At 32.9% G+C, this 20,894-nt stretch overlaps 2 protein-coding genes across 5 annotated transcripts; one reads left to right on the top strand and one right to left on the bottom strand.

Annotated features, from left to right (window-relative positions):
• Positions 1-337: 337 nt before the first annotated feature.
• On the bottom strand, positions 338-11,566 carry LOC125056046. 4 transcript variants are annotated; one of them, XR_007117994.1, is made up of 9 exons: positions 11,329-11,566; positions 10,204-10,366; positions 9,689-9,816; positions 8,642-8,864; positions 7,632-7,716; positions 6,891-7,037; positions 6,175-6,522; positions 5,418-5,499; positions 5,107-5,124 (listed from the first exon to the last, which is right to left on the bottom strand). XR_007117994.1 is itself a non-coding variant. In XM_047658899.1 (8 exons), exons 2-8 carry the CDS (start codon positions 5,077-5,079, stop codon positions 539-541), a joined length of 903 nt encoding a protein of 300 aa, XP_047514855.1. In that variant the 5' UTR covers positions 5,080-5,124; positions 6,175-6,337; the 3' UTR covers positions 338-538. The 4 variants fall into 4 exon arrangements, 3 of the variants coding, with proteins under 3 accessions (XP_047514855.1, XP_047514853.1, XP_047514854.1); XM_047658899.1 differs by lacking the exons at positions 5,418-5,499; positions 6,891-7,037; positions 7,632-7,716; ... (2 more) ...; positions 10,204-10,366; positions 11,329-11,566 and adding exons at positions 338-643; positions 1,288-1,431; positions 1,830-1,911; ... (1 more) ...; positions 3,027-3,154; positions 3,878-4,028 and having other exon boundaries at positions 5,004-5,124; positions 6,175-6,337; XM_047658897.1 differs by lacking the exons at positions 5,418-5,499; positions 6,175-6,522; positions 6,891-7,037; ... (3 more) ...; positions 10,204-10,366; positions 11,329-11,566 and adding exons at positions 338-643; positions 1,288-1,431; positions 1,830-1,911; ... (2 more) ...; positions 3,878-4,028; positions 5,190-5,368 and having other exon boundaries at positions 5,004-5,144.
• On the top strand, positions 11,510-19,332 carry LOC125056282 (SET domain-containing protein SmydA-8-like). The gene is given in 5 exon segments (XM_047659310.1): positions 11,510-11,558; positions 12,187-12,231; positions 12,234-13,409; positions 18,400-18,563; positions 19,081-19,332. Coding segments are annotated over 5 exon segments (1,590 nt in total). The 3' UTR covers positions 19,237-19,332.
• Positions 19,333-20,894: the final 1,562 nt, after the last annotated feature.

Here is a 20,894-nt window from a genome sequence, read left to right on the forward strand (position 1 = left end):
TTTCTTTCTATGTGCGCATTTAACAATTGCTCGAACGGTAAAGGAAAACATCGTGAGGAAACCGACATGCCTTAGACCCAAAAGTCGACGGCGTGTGTAAGGCACTGCGTGTGGACGGCGTGTGGAGGCTGATCACCTATTTGCCTATTAGATTTAAAAATGATCATGAAACAGATTCAGAAATCTGAGGCCAAGACCTAAAGAGGTTGTAGCGCCGCTGTGGGCATTGAAATTGCGTTTTCTTGTTAAATGAGGTCCTTATGGTACTTTTAGGAGTTGTCATCGTGAAAATGGGAAGAAAATCACATTATGTGGGAATATGCAGTAAAACAAAATACACCATAATAATTATTTAATTAATATAATTAGTAATGATACGAGGTAATTAAAATAATGATAACACAAGCCATACTTTTACAATTTGAAACCATTAAATGAATTTACTTTAAAAAAATATATAATGATATAAATATAAAACAAAATAAAAGATGGTAGAGGGTATTCTTGACTTTACACACAGTTAAATTGTAAATCTTAATTATATTTTATTTTTCTCTCTCGGAGCCATATTGTATTGATTCACCGTCTGGCCAATACCTTCATCGATCATGAATAGAGACAGTGAAGTGGCAGCCGGGGCAATCTAGATTCGGTTAACAATAAATTTAAAATTAATTTTATTAGTTAACAACTTTTGTAATAGTAAATATTTTGCAACAACCATCTAAATGGTAGTGAAACGCTGAACAACTCAGCCAACGTTTTCTTCTGACAAAACAATAATTGTTTAAGTTAGTCAAGTATTACTTTAAAAAGTAAAAAAAAAACGCGGAAATTTATGTATCTCTATATCTATTAAACAAACAAATTCGAATGGCTGACCTCAAATAAAAATAGTGTGTGTCCCTACGCGCGGAAGAAGTGAAATTTCGTAATGTGGAAATGAAAATTGGTAGCATTCACTATCGTTCTGTCTCTTTCTATTCCCTCTACCCAGAAGCGTTAAACGTTTAACGCAACCTTGTTGGAAGTTGCATTAGAAGATTCAGTTTAACAATTACAATTAGATTTCTATTTTTACATTCCATTCTAACCCCTCTCTCCGTATTATCTATACCCTTAGTATGTTAAATAAGTAAAACAGAATAAATTAGAGAAACCATAGATTATTGTGATAAAATGGATGCGTGTGTTTCAGCTATAAAAACCTCAATGTCATTTGATTTTGTCATGAAGTTCGTTACGGCCTTCATGCTTGTATCTGGTACAACTTCCCTCAATACTTACAGAATTAATCCACAATGCCCACTGAATTACCCACGCTGATGGAATAAATCCGGATCCGAGAAAACTGTAGAAAACTACCAAGCCACGTATCATCGTAATAGGGCACCAACACAGCAAATTTACTATTGTAATTATAAGAACACTCTGCAAACATATTTTATATATATACATATTTATATTAGTTACTAGAACTGTTAGTATTTCTTTAGAAAGTATTAAATTACTCCTAAAATTAGGTTAAAAAATATTACTTTACAACCATGGATTTTTATTTTAATAACTTACAGAAACATTTGATTACTATTCAGGCCAGCTACCTTTTTTTTATTAGATAACCCGTTAAATAATTAATTAAACAATTAATTTTGTGCGCCGCAATCAGAGTTCAAGGAAAATAACAGCAACAAATTATAGATCTTTAGAACTTCTTAAGATCGCAATCCTTTTCGAAAATGACGACAAAACATATTCGTTGTGAACTTGTCTTAATTTCCACGAACTTTTAAGAAGTTTGTTTTAACAGGAAAATAGGATAATTTTACCTTCGTAAAAGGTGCTTGCTCTATCATTTTTTTGGATTTATTTATTAATCCCAATTTCCGAGCCCAGTATAGCATGACGATCCTAAAATGTAATGAAAGTTAGAACAACTCGAAAAGTATTGAATTAATAGCACTATTGGAGGATTTATCATCTACATTCTCCGTGATGGTCAAAATCAGTAAAGAGTTTAAAGTCGCTTTCGTATTTATCATACTTTGTCTGAGTAATTGTGATGGGATGCGCGTGACCCTATATGTGTAATTTGTATTTGGTATTTCAGGTTGAAAGTACCTAAATATCCTACCTAAATATCCTATAATATCTTATCTTGAACAAAGATTCAAGAGAAGTGACATATTGCCCCTTTGAAAGAAATTTTTGAATCTTTGAAATTGAAAAATGAATTCTCACTGTTTCACGAATGTAAATTTCATAGCAATCCTACTTTACATGAGAAAAACTTGTTTAATTATCACAATTTCAAAATAATTTTCATTGATGTTAAAGTTTTATTAAACGTAGTGTTAGATGCGTTGTTTTAATGATGATTCTTAAATCATGGCGAGGAGAAAGGGAATATTTTATAAAAATTAATAAAATAGTACAAAACAATACTTACATAAAAAATGCTGATTTAAAACTCCGTAGCAAATAAATCGAAACGACAATATATTTATGCCATGAATTTGGTAAAACCATATCAAACACACAAGAATCGCATGTAAAATCCAACTCATAGCTTCCTATTCCAAATAGAGGTGGAACTGAGTATAACAAAGCGAATAGAACACATAGTCCTTGGTACATAGTATAATGCCATCTTATCAGGGGCCACCCTGAAAATAAAATAAACGGGCTTAAATACCAAATACCACAACTATAGTGTACTGTATTAGGAGCTTTCTGGCTTAAAATATAATAATAATAATCTTCAGAGTTTCCTGAGGCTAGGCTACATTCAACAAATTTTAAACATTATTATAATAATAATAAAACACCACAATTCCAAGATTAATAGTGGACTGGATACCTATGAAAGATAAGACAAATAGAAGACATAAATGGAGCGATAAATAGAGGTTCAGAAAATGGTTTGGTCCAAATACTTCAGAATCTAAAGTGATCTAGATTCTAAAAGGCAAATAACCAAATTTTGTTATTTAGTAATTAATCTTTGTAATAAATATAACTATTACCGTTATTAATATATTTCGCAACAACATAACGTTCAATGCAAACGTGTGTGAGACATTCCACTTCATAAACAGACAGAAAAGTGTTCCAAAATCCATTGAAAGTACAGGAATCGTTGATGTCTGGTGAACTGAAAAGAAAAAATATTGTCAGAGAATTGGCGTTTAGACTCACATATTTAAAAATATCATTATATTTTCTTTAATTGATACAGTTAACAAATAAGAATTTCATAATGAATAAAACAACTACTTAATACTTTTCTTGAAGCAACGACCAGAGAAAATTTTCACAAAAAATTTTCAGTATAATACCATGTAGGTTGTACCACGTGACGTCGAATGGTGCAATTCTATTGGCCGATATTTGGGTCGGAAAAATAATCATGAATATTCTGGGTGCGAAATGAAAATGAAACAGACACTTGAAAATTACAAAATAGTAGTAATAGTATTTTATATGATGAGTCTTGGGACAGAGAAATTCCTAGCTTGATCATTTGTCTTTATAAGCAACTTTTCCAACAAAACAGCATTATTACATTGCCGGGAATCCTTCAGAATAAGTACACACTGATTAACCAAGTAAGCTACTAGATATGCATACTTTACATAAGATTGCAAGTTTCAACATATAGTTCATCACTGACATCTTATATTATTTGGTTAAATTAACTCGTTGAATTTTAACCGTATTATTAATTTGAACGTTTCTCGTGCCTTGAAGATTAACATAAAAATGTAGGCTAATTTTCGTCTATAAAACAATCATAATACGTATTTATTGTTCAATTAAAAGTATAGGTATGAGGGTGAAATTGTAGCATATAGGAGTACAAAATTCTGCTTCTTACCTTTCTGAATACGCTAACTTAGAAAAAGGGAAACGACGAAGACAAGTAATAATAGTGAAGAACGCCAAATTTCGATAGCTCAAATCGTATCTTAGATTCGTCAACAGGATAGATAGGTTCAAGCACACACTAAATAGAGCAGACGTCGTCTCTGAAAATAGATATAGTTTTGTTCGATTTCTAGATCATTAATCAGAGCGTCCGTTACATCAATTCTGGCAAGAATTAGAACCCAATCTGTCTCTACAAATAACTGGGCCTGTTTTATACTAACAAACTAAAGTGAATAAACAAGGAAGTGAAAGAATTGATATCTAGGACCCATCGACTCTTTTGTTTTAATTCAAACCATTATGTCATTAAATGTTTTACAGCGCCTAAACTAAAGTACACATTCACCTCTCTGTGAAACTATGTTCACGATGTGATGAAAAGATACACTGCTATAGTTGAAATTGTGTAATGACTACTATAATGAATAAGGGAGGTCGAGAATGGTTATTTCTTACATCGTCTGCAATATGCGCCTTTTCTATGATCTAATCAAGCACAAAATTAATAAAATTTAAGTTCTTAAAGCGTAACATTGAAAATCTCTTTTTTCTCTTTCTCTCTCTCTGAATTAAGAAAAAAAAGTCTGTCTTTTCAAATTATTTTCTAATATTTAACTAAGTATCGAGCACAATAACCTTATGAATCTCTATACTGGTATTTCTAATAAATCGTCATAATTTTAAAATCTTTATAAATTGTCTATATGTTATTCTGATATATAAGCTATATTGTGTAAAGTTTCATTAATTTCAGTAGATTTTACGTGAAAGATTAACATACATACATCCATACTTACAAACTTTCGCGTTTATAATATTAGTAGGATGCACTGGTAGTAATAAATTTATTCCTAAATGAAAATAGATACTTTTATCGCTTCTGCTATTTAAAGTAAATAAAATATGTCTTTCACGATACATCATTTGGACAAATATTATTTTAATCCTGCGCAGACGAAGTCGCGGGCACCAGCTAGTTAACCATATTTATATGCATTGCAAGGATACTCTTAACATAAAAACAATATTAAAATATGTATATTATTCCTTTATAAACTATTATAAAACGTTACCTGTAAAAATCAACCCATCTCTTAAAATACTCCGATCTTCATCCGTAAATATCTCACTCCAAGCACAAAGTTCCATTTTATGTTTATTCTCATAAATACACCGGTCGACTGAAGTCAATTTCTGCAAGCCAAGGATAATATCTTGATATATTATTAATAATACATATATCAAATTACATCACGTACCTTCATCTGGTTTGTTTACGCTCTGTTTCCTAATCCACCACATTGTTATATTAAAACCGCATTGTACTCTTGTTTGACTCTATACACAAAGTAGGTCTTAACCAGAATCGTTCATTAATAATTAGTTAGTTACTTGTGATTAAAGTACGTGTGACAATTTAGAAGCTTGACGCCTTTGCTTACTAATTAATTGTATTATAAAGAACGAAGTTTTTTAAAACTACGTACATATAACTAGTCCCTTAAGCAGAGTTGTTTTGGTGGCTGCTTTTCGTCGCTAAATATATCAGATATTGGTTCCCGGTGCTGACTAAAAAGACATTAAATATCGTGCCTTAGATGCAAAGTCCTTTAGATATATAAATATGTTTTAATAACCTATGACAACTTTTGGGTAAGATTCAGAATCGAGAGTTAGGGCTAAGAATGACTCTTGTAAAATTCGTATTAGATTTAACATACAGTTATATATTATATATACTTATAACTGTATGTTTATATACTTAGCGCTATGTCTGTCTTGTCAATCTTACTGGCTGGTTAGGACCTACTGAGGATACCAAGAATTTTGTAGTTATTTTACTTATACTTATACGTTTTTATTTTATAAATGTTTTTTTTAATTATAAATAAGTGTTTGGCGTCTTACACAGAATTCACCTCATTTATAAGACTTAATAAGTCTTATTGAACGGTTGTATTAGAACAAAAACTCAAGTAAAACAATATAATAAGACTAAGTTGTAACAAATAATGTTAAGGACAATATTGTACAATATAATCACTGTTTATTTAAAAATTAAAACTATACAGATAAAAACATTATATTTACATACAACTTCATAAAAGCAACGCTTTACATTTCCCTACACATTCACTTCCTACTAAAACCTATGTCAAAATTTTTATAAACCTCAATTTCAACTTCTTCTTCTTGATTGAATTGAAGCCAAATGCGTAGTAGCTAGCAAATACAACTACTTACTATATCCTTGAAACCAAAGGGGTATGTTATGCTATTAACAATATTTTGTAGAAGTTCCAGTCATTTTCAAACATCTTAATAACCATTACTAGCGCTAAATAAGTGACAATTATGAAAGTGTTTTTAGAACACCATATGTTTTAATAAGTTTTCCGATTCGCGTTGCGTTTTTATTTCACATTTCGCTTTAAAACCTTAAAGCGTCTTAAAACAAACTTGGTCCCTTCGATATCTCATCGCGTACTGAGGTGGTAGAAGGGCGTAGTTTTTGCGCATGCGTCCCAAAAGTGCTGCTCGTATCCGAGCATCCGATGACAGGTAGCTTAAGACGGGTACACAAGTTGCTGCCTATAAATTAAAGTCATATCACATAAATATATAATAAGCTTTATAGGCTCTTGATTTTGACGTAATCACTCGTGTGATATCAACGTCACAAAAAATACATAACGTTGCTAATGTTAGTTTGTCTTGCCTTAACATGCGTTTGTGTCCGATTAATATCTATAACATATAATATTACATAAGTATACGGAAGGAATCGAACCCAGAACTAAAAAATAAATTAAATACAAAATAAGACAAAACCTGGATGTATAAATTTTTACGAATTGTAATTTTCTTTTACTGGACTATATTTATCTTAACGCATAATACACACAAGGCTTCTAATAATTTTGAGATTTTAAATATTATTAAATCTGATTTGATCTTACCTCAGAAGTGAGGGGCGCAATCAAAGCCAAAACTGGTGGGGCATGGGGTCGATAACCGAATACAAGTAGAGGAAACCATTGAATACCAGCCAATAATGCTGCTGGGATCCATAACGCCAAGGTTATGACGCATAGAGCGTGTATACACTAAAAATTGCCAAAAAGTTTATAATATAGCGAGTGTTACACTTAAAAGATACTACTAACTATCGTAGAATCTAGTAGAAGTATGTAAAGAGGATGGGAAAGTATAAGTTGTGTACAGCAAGTAAAAGCTTATTCGTGGTCTTGACTGTGCAATAAAAAAACATGTAAACATAAGTCACACATATTACGCAATGAAAGTAAGGCTTTGACAATTTTCCAGGAGGGCCAGCTGCCCCTACCTGCTTCCGTCTCCTGGCAACGCCCTTGATATTGTTTTGACTTAAGATGGAGCAATTTGTAAAAGATGACTAAATTAAGCACAGAAACGGACCCGAAAGCGAACTGAACGTGTATTCAGAGTCGAGACTCCGGCATGTCAAATTGGATTTGTTCTCTTTTAAGTTTTAATTTACTCAGAATTATGAAATATGCGAAACTAGCAAGTACACAAATATCGTAATTGTTACCATGGTTACCATTTAAGAAAAAATATCAGCTACCAGTACCATGCCTTTGTACCGGGCATGGTACCTTGTAATATACATCGTTGCTGAACAAATCAAAAGAAAGAATGATAAATGTAAGACGTACTACCTTCGTCAAATGTTTTTCCTCTCGAAGTATTTCATTTCTGTAATAAATACATTCCAGTCGGCTTGCTTTACCCATATAATAGAATCTGTAAATGTTGTATTTATGATATCACATTCGCAATTTTTGATAAACGTTTATTTTATAGTACGCAGGACGGTCTGACCGATATGGATTAGTGGTTAACCACATACCTAAATTCACAACATCGTTTTTTTTCATAAAGGTTTATTATTGCACACTTAAGAAGGTCTTTTTTTACTTAGCCTATGTATTTAGAAACTACAAACATATTGAAAAATTTTACTTTGCTGTCCCATAGCAACTGTTCGCTGTTTTTTTAAATATTTTTTCAGATTTTTCTCTCCAAAAGAACCTTCCTTCAGAGTTCAAGGAAATAATTTAAAAAATACTCGAACTGGTCCAGTCGTCTTCGATTTTCGCTCTTAGCAACATACTTTGCGATTCATTTTTATTTATAAATTTACTCCCACTAAGCCTGGGTTGATTCCAAGCAAAATAATAATTGTTGATTTAACCCAGCCCCCAGGCCAGATTTTACTTGCTTTAGAAAACGATGCAGAGTTAAATACGAAATTAATTTTTACATTGTCTCTCACAAAATTAATTATACGAATCGACGGTTTAAATATGTTATAAATGATTCTTTGCGTGAGATATAAATTTATTAAAGTATGTACGATACAAGTAATATAAGAATTTACTTTGACTAAAAATTCCTTATGACATTAAGACACATTTGCGCGCCATTGTGTGTGGCAGAATATGCGAAGTTACGATTGTACCACCTTACACATTTTTGTTCCATATTCTTGCGATAAATATTTTTTTTTGATATATCTATTATATATATATTATTATTATATCAAAACAAAATATTAATAATTATTATTATTATTATTAGCCCTTGCCTTTAAAATTAAAAGATCAACTCAAGTAGTCAACACATACGCTTCCATAAAGAAAATTATTAATTAGAAATTTAAACTTACATTCCAACGACAGGTAGAACGCAGCAAAATAAAACATACGGGATCGCGTAGCCCAAATGTTTTCCACTTGCGCGTGAAGACGACCATAAATACATACAAGCTGTTCCTGTGGTGTCGCACGAGTAGACTCCGTATCCGAATAAAGGCGGTATCGCAAATACTAAACTGTTAACCCAGGTCAAAGCAACTAAAGACCAATAATATCTAAAACATAGCCTTCTTTCTGAAACAAATTGTATACTCTTTTAACACGAGATTTAGTAGACTGTACACGGTAGCTTAAATAATAACCCTATGCTAGTGTATATTATACATAGTTATATGTAGAGTATCTCCTGCTAGGCCCTATAGGCAACGATATGGTATATAAACACAGTACAGTCCAGTACGGTACAGTCTATTTATTCAAAAAACAGATCACACACCACATCTGCCTTGCGATTCTGTAACTCACTTTTCGAACAGCGGTTTTCGCAGCGGCGGTCGCTATCAAATCAGTCGTGAAGCGGTAATTTTACGATTTGGCATTCTGATGAGGAGGGAGCTTGTAGTTTATTGTTTATCAGAATGCCAAATCGTAGAATGATTGCTTTACGACTGATTTAAGCGCGACCGCCGCTGCGAAAACCGCTGTGAGAGTCCGAAAAGTGATTTACAGAATCGCAAGGCTGTCCTCTATTGCAGGTCTCGAGAGCTGCGTTTTATTTTACGCTCGCCGCTGGCGGCGTCACACGTGACACGGCTACACAAATAAAGCATAAAGCCTATGTCACTCTTATGGGGATTGAAATTCTGTCGAGTAGTTTTGAGTTTATTCGTTACAAATATACAAATCTTTCCTATTTATTATAGTAAAGAATTGAATTTGCAGTGTTCCAAAGAAAAAATCCACTTTTAGAAAACATATATGAAATTGAATGCTAACAAAGGTTAGGTACGCACAACGGACCTATTTCGGACCTATTGAGAGTCTCCATATCCATATGTGTGCCTATATTATGGTGTATTAAAATTAATAATGATTCACATATTATTCTTTGTACAAACCTCGTCTTGTATGCCTTGCAAGTATGTATCTTTCAAGAACCAGCGAGAACAAAGACGTCATTTGAAATATACCATAGAACTGGTTTAGGAAAGCAAAAAGCTGACACGCATCAGGGCCGAATAGCCATCTAGAAATAACATCTACATCGTAAATTCTATAGACGGTTAATACAGTTTCAACAAAATCCTACACACAGAAAAATTACATTAAACAAAATTAGTAATTCATTTTCAAACGATGGGCAGCCAGTATTACTAATAGGCATGGAGTTAGTATACTGCGCCTTCTAACAAGTGATTTTCTAAAGGAAATACGTTTAAAAATTTTGCTACAAAATTAAGTTAAGTTTTTTCCGAGATACACTTTATTAACACTCCGTTCACTTTCATCCGAAAAGATAGCCACTCCTTTCAGAGACCAAGGCTAACTTTGGGTCGATTCACCAGCGGAGTGAATAAGTATTTTATGTATTTTAGGGTATTAATACTTATATGTCGGATTTCATTTAGCATACCTTTTTGCTAACGCAGACGATGCCGCAAATGGGAATCCAAGTAAATTCCTCCCAAGAGAGGCTGTACAGAGATTCAGTACTAAAAGATGACTTTTTGAAGTAAGTAGGTGACTGTGCATGAAGGTGGCAAACAGCCAACTGTTGAGCAGCAACCCGAATACACCTGTTACCAGTCTTCTTATCAATGTCAAGATTAATAATTAATTGTATAATGATGCTTGGTAAATCGTTTCATAACAGTATCTACATCTCTTTATTTGAGGGTAAAACTGGCTGAGTTTCTTGCCCGTTCTTCTCAGAACAAGGCCTCATGGAAGTTTTGCGAACGGATGGCGTAGTCTTGCTCTTTCGCGAATTTTGTAAACGTTTTTGACATTCATAAGCATGCCCTAAGACGCATCTAAACTGAATAAACGTATTTGGATTGATTGATTGATCTATTTCTGTGCATAGCATACGTAAAATATCTTATATATTTATGATCAACACGTAACAGTAGTAGTACGTTAGTAAGTGGTAACTCCATAATGGTAAATGGAGGAGACAGCCTGTCATAGTTCCAACAATTAATATTTATCAAACAAATTTGAAATTTCTTTTCCCGATTATCACACAAAGAATTTAGGTTTTATTGGTAAGTAGAAAAAGAATTATCACGTTTTGAGTAGGTACAATCAAATGACACAAATATTATATATAGTAATTCATAAGGAAAAAAAGAAATAACTTCTGCGCGTCGCGTCGCGTATTTCAGACCATTCATGGGACATTTTAACACTAAAGTGTCCATCTGTAAGGCCGATTTACATTATCTTAGTGTTAAGGAGAGTGCTTTAGGATAGTACTTTAGTTGAAACATGTAAACGCTACTTGCTTTAGTAAACGCTACGCTAAAGAACTTGCCTTTCAAGTTGTACTAAAGCACTCTCCTAAACACTAAGATAATGTAAATCGGCCTTTATTGCAAGTGAGCTGACTTGTTAAACATTTTGATTATCAATACGTATCATCTCCGTTTGTCACATAATATACGTGAACATATCTAAAAGACCTTGAATTGTATTTCCTTTCGGTTATGTGAAGGCAGTTAAAAATAGTTTGACCCATTTAAAAGTTTAAACTCACCTAGGCAAATAAGACAGGCTCCTAGCAGTGTTTTATACGAACTATCGTAGTAATACCACGGGCACTCTTCGGCATTATATTCGTATGTTATTTGCATTTCCGTATTATTATGAAAAGTCAAATTAGGCACCAGGGGTAACTCCCTAACACAGTTTTCACAGATAAATTTCGTAACGTCCATATGGAACAGCAAGTCATAGAGACTGACCAACTTTTGTATGGGAACAATAGTAGATCATGTTACCAGGATACTAGGCAACATTTTAGAAGAGTACCTATCTATACTACGCAATTTATGCTATGGAAAATGTCAATAGACAAAAGCTATATTTCATAAGTTTATCGCTCTGTCACTTTTTTATTAATCAACTATATAAGTTTTCTATACATACCTATAATAGTGTATAAATATGAATAATGTATGTGTTATGCGTATAGAATTTCTGAATTGGCGCGTGGATAATTTTTACCAGTCGTAATATTATACCATTCGCATTTTAAATATGTTTAACGTTGCTCTATAACTCATATTTATTTTTGTATCAATGACCGATTGCGTCTAACAATGATTTTTCTCACGTAAGACGTCTATTTAAAAATAACAATAACTATTTTAAATTACATTATATAACCTCTCCCAGTATTTCACCCAAACTAAATTATTTAGCAAACGTACCAACGAAACGCTAACGTGAAATCGTGCTCACCTGGAAGAGTTATTTAAGTGTTAAACTAAACAGGAACTTCTCTCGAATCTGGCGCACGTCAGTCATAGTTAATTAAGAATAAATGAGCACATGTTTTTGGCGATGTATAATGTATATCCGATCAGCGCCTATTTGTTATCAAACTAACTAGAGTTGATATTCACGGCGAGTGCGCAGTGCAGTGCCGGCACCGGGCGAGTACCGACAGGATGTTATCAATGGATCAATTGTCGCTTCTAGTACAGGACCATCTTCACGACATCCAACCTGCCAGGCATTACCACAAGTGGACTATCAAGTCGTCAGACATCGGTGGCCGCGGCCTTTTCGCCACTGAAGATATTAAGTCAGGTGAACTACTATTCGTAGACCATCCACTTGTTTACGGCCCGCGATCGGGAACTACGATCCAACAAGGATGTACTGTATGTGGGAAAATGGACATTGATACATTGTTCCGCTGCAATAAGTGCGGCTTATTGTTATGCTCCCACCAGTGTCAGAACAGCAATACACATTACGACGATTGTATTGTAATTTCCGGTTGGTGTAGCAAAGTATCTATTGAAAATATAAGTGATACGTTGCTATCAAGGTGCTTGGCTCCTATAAGGACGTTGTCATTACCGGAAGATCAACAAGAATTATTGAGAGCCCTTCAAGCTCATACACTTCCTCAACACGGAAGCGAAATAAAGGAATTAAAAGAGTATTTTGATTTATCATCAGAGGAAGAACATTTATTGACGTTAGCCGTCTGTATTCTTGATGCAAATGCATTTCAAATAGCCGTTCCTTATGGCCGAAAGGAAATGAGTATGCGGGGATTGTTCCCCGTGTCGTCTTTGATGAATCATAACTGTGTGCCGAATACAAAGTATAATTTTAATAAGGAGTGCCATATGATAATAAAGGCTGTTAAACCTATTGCGGCCGGTACTGAAATCACCACCTGCTATTCTGGCTTATTGTGGGGAACACCTGCCAGACGTCTACATTTATTTAAAACGAAACATTTTTGGTGCAAATGTGAAAGATGCAGTGATGCAACGGAGCGAGGAACTTTTTTAGCAGCTCTGAAATGCTTCGATACAAATTGTTCTGGTTCCCTTCTTCCTATAGACCCGTTAAATCCTACGTCAGCATGGCGTTGTCTTACTTGTGGACTGAGAGTGCCAAATAGTAATATCTCCGCAATCCAAAGTGCACTCGGGAGTTTGATTGGATCGTTGAATTTTGAAAATGTAGCTGAATTAGAGAAGTTTTATTTGAACAGAGTGTATAAGTATATTCCGAAAACTAATCAAATTGTGGTGGATTTGCAGTGCCGGTTAATTTGGGAGTTGGGAGAAGTGGACGGCTGTAGGTGGCATGGTAAGTTCTTACACAAAACAAATAAAATCATTTCAAAAACAATACTGAGAATATTGAATAGTTTCAATTGTGGTTCTCTAGGGTATATATTGAAATATTGCGATAAAATCATACATTTAAGATCACATCTCTTATCGTATTTTCATTTGACAGGCAACAAGCGTATAGTGTTCTGCCAGTGATAAGTTGATAAGCGTGGCAATACATACCTAACATATATATTATGTAGCGTGCTCTTGTAATACATACTAAAAAACAAACTCGCTTCCTATCTCTTAAATCTTTTATATTTCGCAATAAGATTATTCAATATGTTCATCATTATATAGAGTTATTAAAAAATAAGATTTATATGTCTCTACACTAAAAAAACTTATTTCTGCTGGCTACGCTTGTATACACTTTCCTTCCAATAGCTTACACTTATTCAAAATTATATATATTCAATCAAAGAGCATTATGGTAATTTATTTTTCTGACCATACATTGTGACGATTTCAAAATGTAGATGATTTTACATAAAATAAGATTTATTATCATTTATTTATTTTGACATTGGCTTTAAACAACTATTATTCCTTTCCTAAGTCGAATGTACGTGAATTTATCAACATGAGACAAACATAATGTTTAAAAGGTATATATCAATAAAAATATATACCTGAACATTATATTTTCAACCCTATTCACGAATAATATTCTATCCAAGCAGATTCCCTGAGCTATTTTCAAAACAGGTCAATTCTATCGACATCGTTACTCAGAATATCGTCAGTCAATTCCACTCGATCTGTGTAAACTTGACGTATACAGTTAAGTCAGAATTTTCGTGTATTAAAAAGAGAGTTACTGATTTGAACCCGCTTTTGTGCCTTCAGTTTATAAATCAAGAACATAGTCTAAAATTTGGCAAAATTTGTATTAAAAAACCTAGTCTAAGCGAACGGGGTTTATTTTCAAATAAGGTCATTTAGAAAGGCGCCAAAATATTTTCAAATAAACCTTTAATAATCGGGCCACGATGCTATCCAACTGGTGATGTGTTTTGTACATTATGTTATGACTTATGTGATTTTTGTTATCCTTGTGGAAATTGTGCGATAACGTGTTTGAAATGCAAAAGCGCACTAGCGCATACCAAGGAATGCGCTTACGTCACTATTGAATTGAAACCAATAACAATTCACAAACGATCCTCCATACCCTTCAAATCTATATTCGATATCTTTTATTGACGGATGAGAGAAAAGAACTTCTGAACATATATCAGAAAAGTGATGAATCGTTGTTTAAAGAACCAGGTTTATTATGTATGATATTGGCACTGAGGAATAGTAAGATAATGACAATAGCTTAAAATATATTGAGAATAAATTTATATATTTCGGGTTTCATCCGATTTTAATAACAAAACTATACCAGTACGAATTTTAACAGCGTTTTTAAATCACGGCTGCGTATTTATTTATTTATGCTTTATTACCTTATTCACAAACATACACAACAAAAATAAAAAAGCAGGTTACAAAAGTTATAAGGTAACGGGCGGCCTTATCGCAACCTCTATTATACTTAGCAGTGCATGGACTGTAGTTCAATCGTGCCCTCAGACATAAACAAATGCAGAGTATCCTTGGCAGCCTTTTTGGGAAACTTAATCTAGACATTGACGAGATATAGATAAGAATATTTTAACCAGATTATTAATCCTGCATCTAACTACATACTAGTAGAAATGAGATTCGTAATAGATATATAATAAACACTAGGGGAAAAAACACAACGGAAAGTTTCATACCTGGGCCACGTGTTGCGCTATGACCGCTACCACCTCCTTCAACTAATTAGAATAGGTAGAATCTAGGCTAAACAACGTCTTGGTAGAAGGAAGAAATCATGGCTTCGTAATATAACGTATAACGTTAAGGAGTGGTTGGGTATCGCGACTGCGGAACAGTCGATGCATCTGGCGCAGGGAGAGACTCGCATCACGAGACTGACGGCAAACCTCCAGTAATAGAGTGGCACCAAATAAAGAAGAAGAACAGACATTATGGCTTGACCTTTAATTATATAAATATTACTGTCACAAACTAATTAAATATCAACTAACTGCAAGAAAGACTTCACTCTTGAGTGATTGCATCTATTTTCGGGTAATAGTTTACTTTTTTAAATTAATATATTTTTTCGTATTCTAATAGTACTTAATAACACTCTCATTCCTCTTGGTAAAAATCGACGGGAAACATGCTTATTAATCTGTGTTATGTGATTTTAGTATGGGAGATCGGAATCTGCTTAGCTTAGCTAATTACTTAAATGAAACGAGTTAGGTACTTGTAAACATTTACCATTAGACATGTTGCGTAGACAAGTGGTTACTCCTATACGATATATAATATTTCTAGAACACAATGCGGTTATATCAAGGTTTTGTTTACTTGTAGTGGTTATAATACTTAGAAGTACCTACGAGCAATTATAGAGTGGTGTATACACTGAAATTAATTAGGGATAACAGGCAAAATAATATTTACAAAAAATATTGCTTTGGGCACTGAAAAATAGTAGAACTTTTCTTAGTTCAATTAACTATCGTAATAATATTAGCGACTCGCTCCGAGGCTGTAGCCGTGACCCGATAACCTTGAAAAATTATATACCTAAACCTTATTCATCATTCTAGATATTGGTGAAAACCACAATAAATTCCGTGCAGTGGTTTTTGAGTTTATCGCGAACAGAGAGACAGATAGACGCGGCGGAGGACTTATTTTATATAATACTAGCAATGCTCCGCGGTTTCACTCGCGTAGATACCGATCTCGTGGTAGTGGAAAGTCTACTAAGTAGGACTATAGATATATATTTTTGTTATCATAAAAGTTTTATTTTAGTTTACTTAGTTTATTAGTTTATAATTACTTCCTTCCTGATTATTAGATACACACTTATATTCATAACCAAAATAATATACAGATTTTACATTATAAGGAATATATATATCTGATAGATTTTAAATTCGTAACATTATTTACGTAGAATGTCCGACATAAGTAAATTTAAAAATGCTTTACAGATATAGAAAATTTCTTGATGCTAATGAAAGTATTTTTTAATCAGTCCAGTATTATAAATTATAAAATATTTTTTACACCTTGGGTTTTATTATTCCATTATGACTAAGGCTCCTTTTCCCTATTTTTTTAAAATATAATATAGCCTATGTCAGTCAGTGAAGATGCAGCCTTCTAATGGTGAAATAATTTTAAATTTTAGTTGTGTTTGTGTGAAAACATTACAAGCATACATACAAAAACACAAATGTTACTTCTTTATAATATTAGTATAGATAATATAAGTTTGACAAATGCTGTCGCCGATTTTATAGTCCGCTATATCAAGCTCTACAACTTTTAATCGTTAAACGTTCTCTCCCTTCGTAAGAAACGTTTTATTTCGACGATTTTGCTCCGACTTAGGTACTGTGCAAACCGACTACCACGAAACAGTCTTTTAAATTTTTGTTAATATTTAGCAAATAGCGTTATTTGTATGTATAACGTGGCTAAAAATTGGTAAAATAATCATCAAAAGCGATTTAGCAGATTATACTCTCCAACCTCACAAACTTTACCTCTTTATAATAATAATATAGATATATCGAAAAAGATTTATTATTAAATGTATAATAAGAATACATTATTCTGAAATACCTAGTACATACATATAGCATAGCATATATCTATAAACACTTAATTATGGACTTCTTAATGCTTGTATAAAGTTTGTCCTAAACGAATGGCGATGACATATTTTTTTTATTTTATTGTTCAATTTCTTATCTTGACTGTAATAAATAAAAAAAATAATGTTTTGCTTTTTTACATAGCTTTTATACTACATTGATTTTCTAAATATACATTAATAGGTATTTTGCTAGTGGTTTTAATATTTGAAAATCTAATACGCAGTTATATCGAGAACATACAAATCTTCGCCGCAAAATAAATTTATTATCTCTACGAAGGTAATAAATTAAAATTACGGAAGTTCCAAACGTCTATTCCGCCAAAACTACGCACTTGAAAGCTCAAAGCGTAATTCACATATATTAGCAAGTTCGGTGCATCGTAAACAGTTACTGCGCAGCTCATGAATATAATAAGAGAGGTGTTTGCGCGTGAAAACAGTTCAATTATCGACTTTGTCATGGGCGCAGCATCAAAAAACGCTCGTCCACACGTCGTCATCAGGTGGATAGGGCTACCAGTGCCGTTAGTATTTATTTCTTTTTGAATTTGGCAGCTTGACCTGTGATATAATCTAAGTGTTCATCAGTTTTATTGTCCGCAAATATTACCTGTTAGGTAACCCAATGTGTGCATAAATGTTCGTTTGTTCTCGTGCCAACTATTCTAAACATTCGTTTAGGATGCCTACTGTTGAGAGGGTGATGAATGAGAATTCCGTTTGTTAAAGTGCGGTAATCTTTAAGCATTTTATAACCTATTAATATATTAATTAATTTTAATTAGACATGGTTCCAAAATATATATAATCGCTCTGTATCTTATATATTTTTATTAAATACGGTTTACTTTTAAAGGTCTGTATGTAATCCCAACTTAACTATAAAAATATTTTGGACTACAGAATTAAATATGTATTGTTTCTTAATCCGATCTGTATTTCATATCTTTATATGTACGAGAACCTACATTACATAGTAGCTTCTAATATAATATAAGAGTGCATTTACTTCTATTAGGTACTACTTTTGTTTGCATTTTAATCAAATATAAGTTATATTATACAAATACATACGAGTATATGAGTTTTTTTCATAATAGCTGGTAACAGAATATCTTATGATGAAGAATTTATTTAGACCACAATATCTAAGGTATTAATAGAATAGTAATTATTAAATATGTATACTAAATTCAAATTTTATCTCTCCTGAAATCCACTTATCCCATTGCAGAGCTGTCGGAATCCCAGCTGGCGCTGAAGGAGAGTCTGTGCCGCGGTACCCTGGTGACCGTGGCAGCTCTCGGATTGGGCGACACTCACCTTCGAGGCCTGCTACTGTACCACCTCCACGCTGCCCTGGCAGAGCGCGCCCGGCGCTTTCCTGACTTATATGAGGTACGATTTATGACTTCACAATAAAATATTATATGACTTTTGTCTTTGCACAACAGTTTCTCAGATAAATAATTTAGTATTATTAATTTTAGATTTAGATTAGATTAGATTAATAATACTAAATTTAATTTAAATTTAATCTAAAATTAATAATACTAAATTATTTCTTTGAGAAAGAAAGAATTATTAATATTAGATATCCGTCCTTACTTTACTCTTTAAATACATGGTATGGATTATGTCAAACAACTTTGTTTAATGTACCTATGTAAAAACCGAATTATTAAAAATACTTCGGGCCTCTTCGTAGGCCATTTTATTTCACGCATAAGCGAACTGAAACTAAAGTAGTGTGTACATAATTTTAAAAGGTGTTCATCGTACCTTTTCGTCTTTACAAACGGCAGATGCCGTAAAACTTAGGTAGTGATTACTGTGTCTACTGCGGGGTAGGCCCGCTTGTTTCACTATGAAAGTAAACTGTCTTTGAGAATAACTGTAAAAAATATATTTTCAGGAGCTCAAAGCCGAAATCGAAAGTACAATCGAACAATCTTACAATATCCTTAAAGGTGATATTTCGTCACCACCAGATTTGGAACTACGGCGCCAATACCTTGGACCCGGAAGTGACAAACCTCATGAAGAGAGGTTTTTCATTTTAGATAAATAACCGACTCCATAATGTTTTGATCTGTAAAATGTGATATTACCCAAGTAATCTAGTGTTTTGTAACCATTATATTTATTATATGTGTATCTAGATGCATGTGTATGAATTTGTTCATGTTTAGCAATAAACTAAAGGTAATTATGCCGTGACGTGTACTAGCGTAATTACGAAATAGGAGTTAATTAGGAGTTATACGCTAGTACACGCGTAAAAACAGTAAAGCGTAAGTAAATACTAATACACGGCTAATGTCATAAAATGTATAGCGTGACCAGAAAGTATTATCGTAGAGTTGATTGTTTTACCACTTCACGATATGGACCACAGACATTTAATCTAATAGGATCCATCGTTAGAACAAATTGTTGAATAGTAAAATTACACAAGATGGCGTAATTCATTTTTTCGAAATATTAAAAAATCTGTTATCTCTGATCTCTTTTAAATGTTCAAAAAAAATAAAACAGTAGTCTTATTATACATACCACGTCAAATTTAGAAGATTAAAAAAATGTATGCAGCTAACATTTATTAAAAATTGAAAAAAAAAGGAATGATGAAATTATTTAAGATTATTTTATTAAGTTTTATTAGTAGTGTAGATTCAATTAAACAGATTTCAATACAAAGATTAATAAAAACTTAATGTTTAAAGCTACATTTTGCTGCATTTCTTTTACGAGTTTTTGCGTCATCTCTATACAACAAAAAATAATTTTTTAACATGAGTTAGCTGTACATGAGTACAGCCTATGTTTTTGTAGGTATTTAATATATCCTGGACAATATTTTTACAATCAATCTTTTGTTTACCTAAAAACTTAGAAATGAAATTCTTAAAGCCACTCCAAGCATTTTTTTATATATCCTTAAATAGACATTTTTAAATTCTGCATCCTTAATAAGTTTCCTGATATCAGGTTTCGTAAATATTTTTACTTTGTATCAGATAAACTAGAGTTTTGTAGAGCAGTGTTGGCCTAGTGGATTCAGCGTGCGACTCTCATACCCGAGGTCGTAGTTCGACCCCCGGCTGTGCACCAATGGACTTTCTTTCTATGTGCGCATTTAACATTTGCTCGAACGGTGAAGGAAAACATCGTGAGGAAACCGACATGTTTAAGACCCAAAAAGTCGACGGCGAGAGTCAGGCACTGGGGGCTGATCACCTACTTGCCTATTAGATTTTAAAATTATCAGGAAACAGATTCAGAAATCTGAGGCCAAGACCTAAGACAGGTTGTAGCGCCACTGATTTTTTTATCAGATAAACTAGAAAAACAGAAGCAAAAATAGCAAAAGTGCTATTTTATTATTAGTGCTAAAAATGTTGTCCTAGTTTTACTGGAGTGTTTTGTCCGCATAATATGTAAAACTGTTTTACTAAAACATATTCGGATTATATCTGCATTTCCGAGAAGCCGTATTTAAAATATTTGTACATACATTTCTGACACGGGAATACGTAAATGTGACGTGATAAAATAACTTAATATTTGCAAAATAGGTCGGATTCGCAATTATTATAATTTGACGATAACAATTAAGATCTTACTTATATTGGATTCTACATGCACGACTTGGCCAATAATTTATTAAAATGTACTTTAATTTGGACGATCAATTCAACAGTAATTTGAAACGATCAATTTATATTC

The sequence above is a fragment of the Pieris napi genome, chromosome 14 (genome assembly GCF_905475465.1).
Source record: "Pieris napi chromosome 14, ilPieNapi1.2, whole genome shotgun sequence".
In the NCBI taxonomy this organism is placed as follows: Eukaryota; Metazoa; Arthropoda; class Insecta; order Lepidoptera; family Pieridae; genus Pieris; species Pieris napi.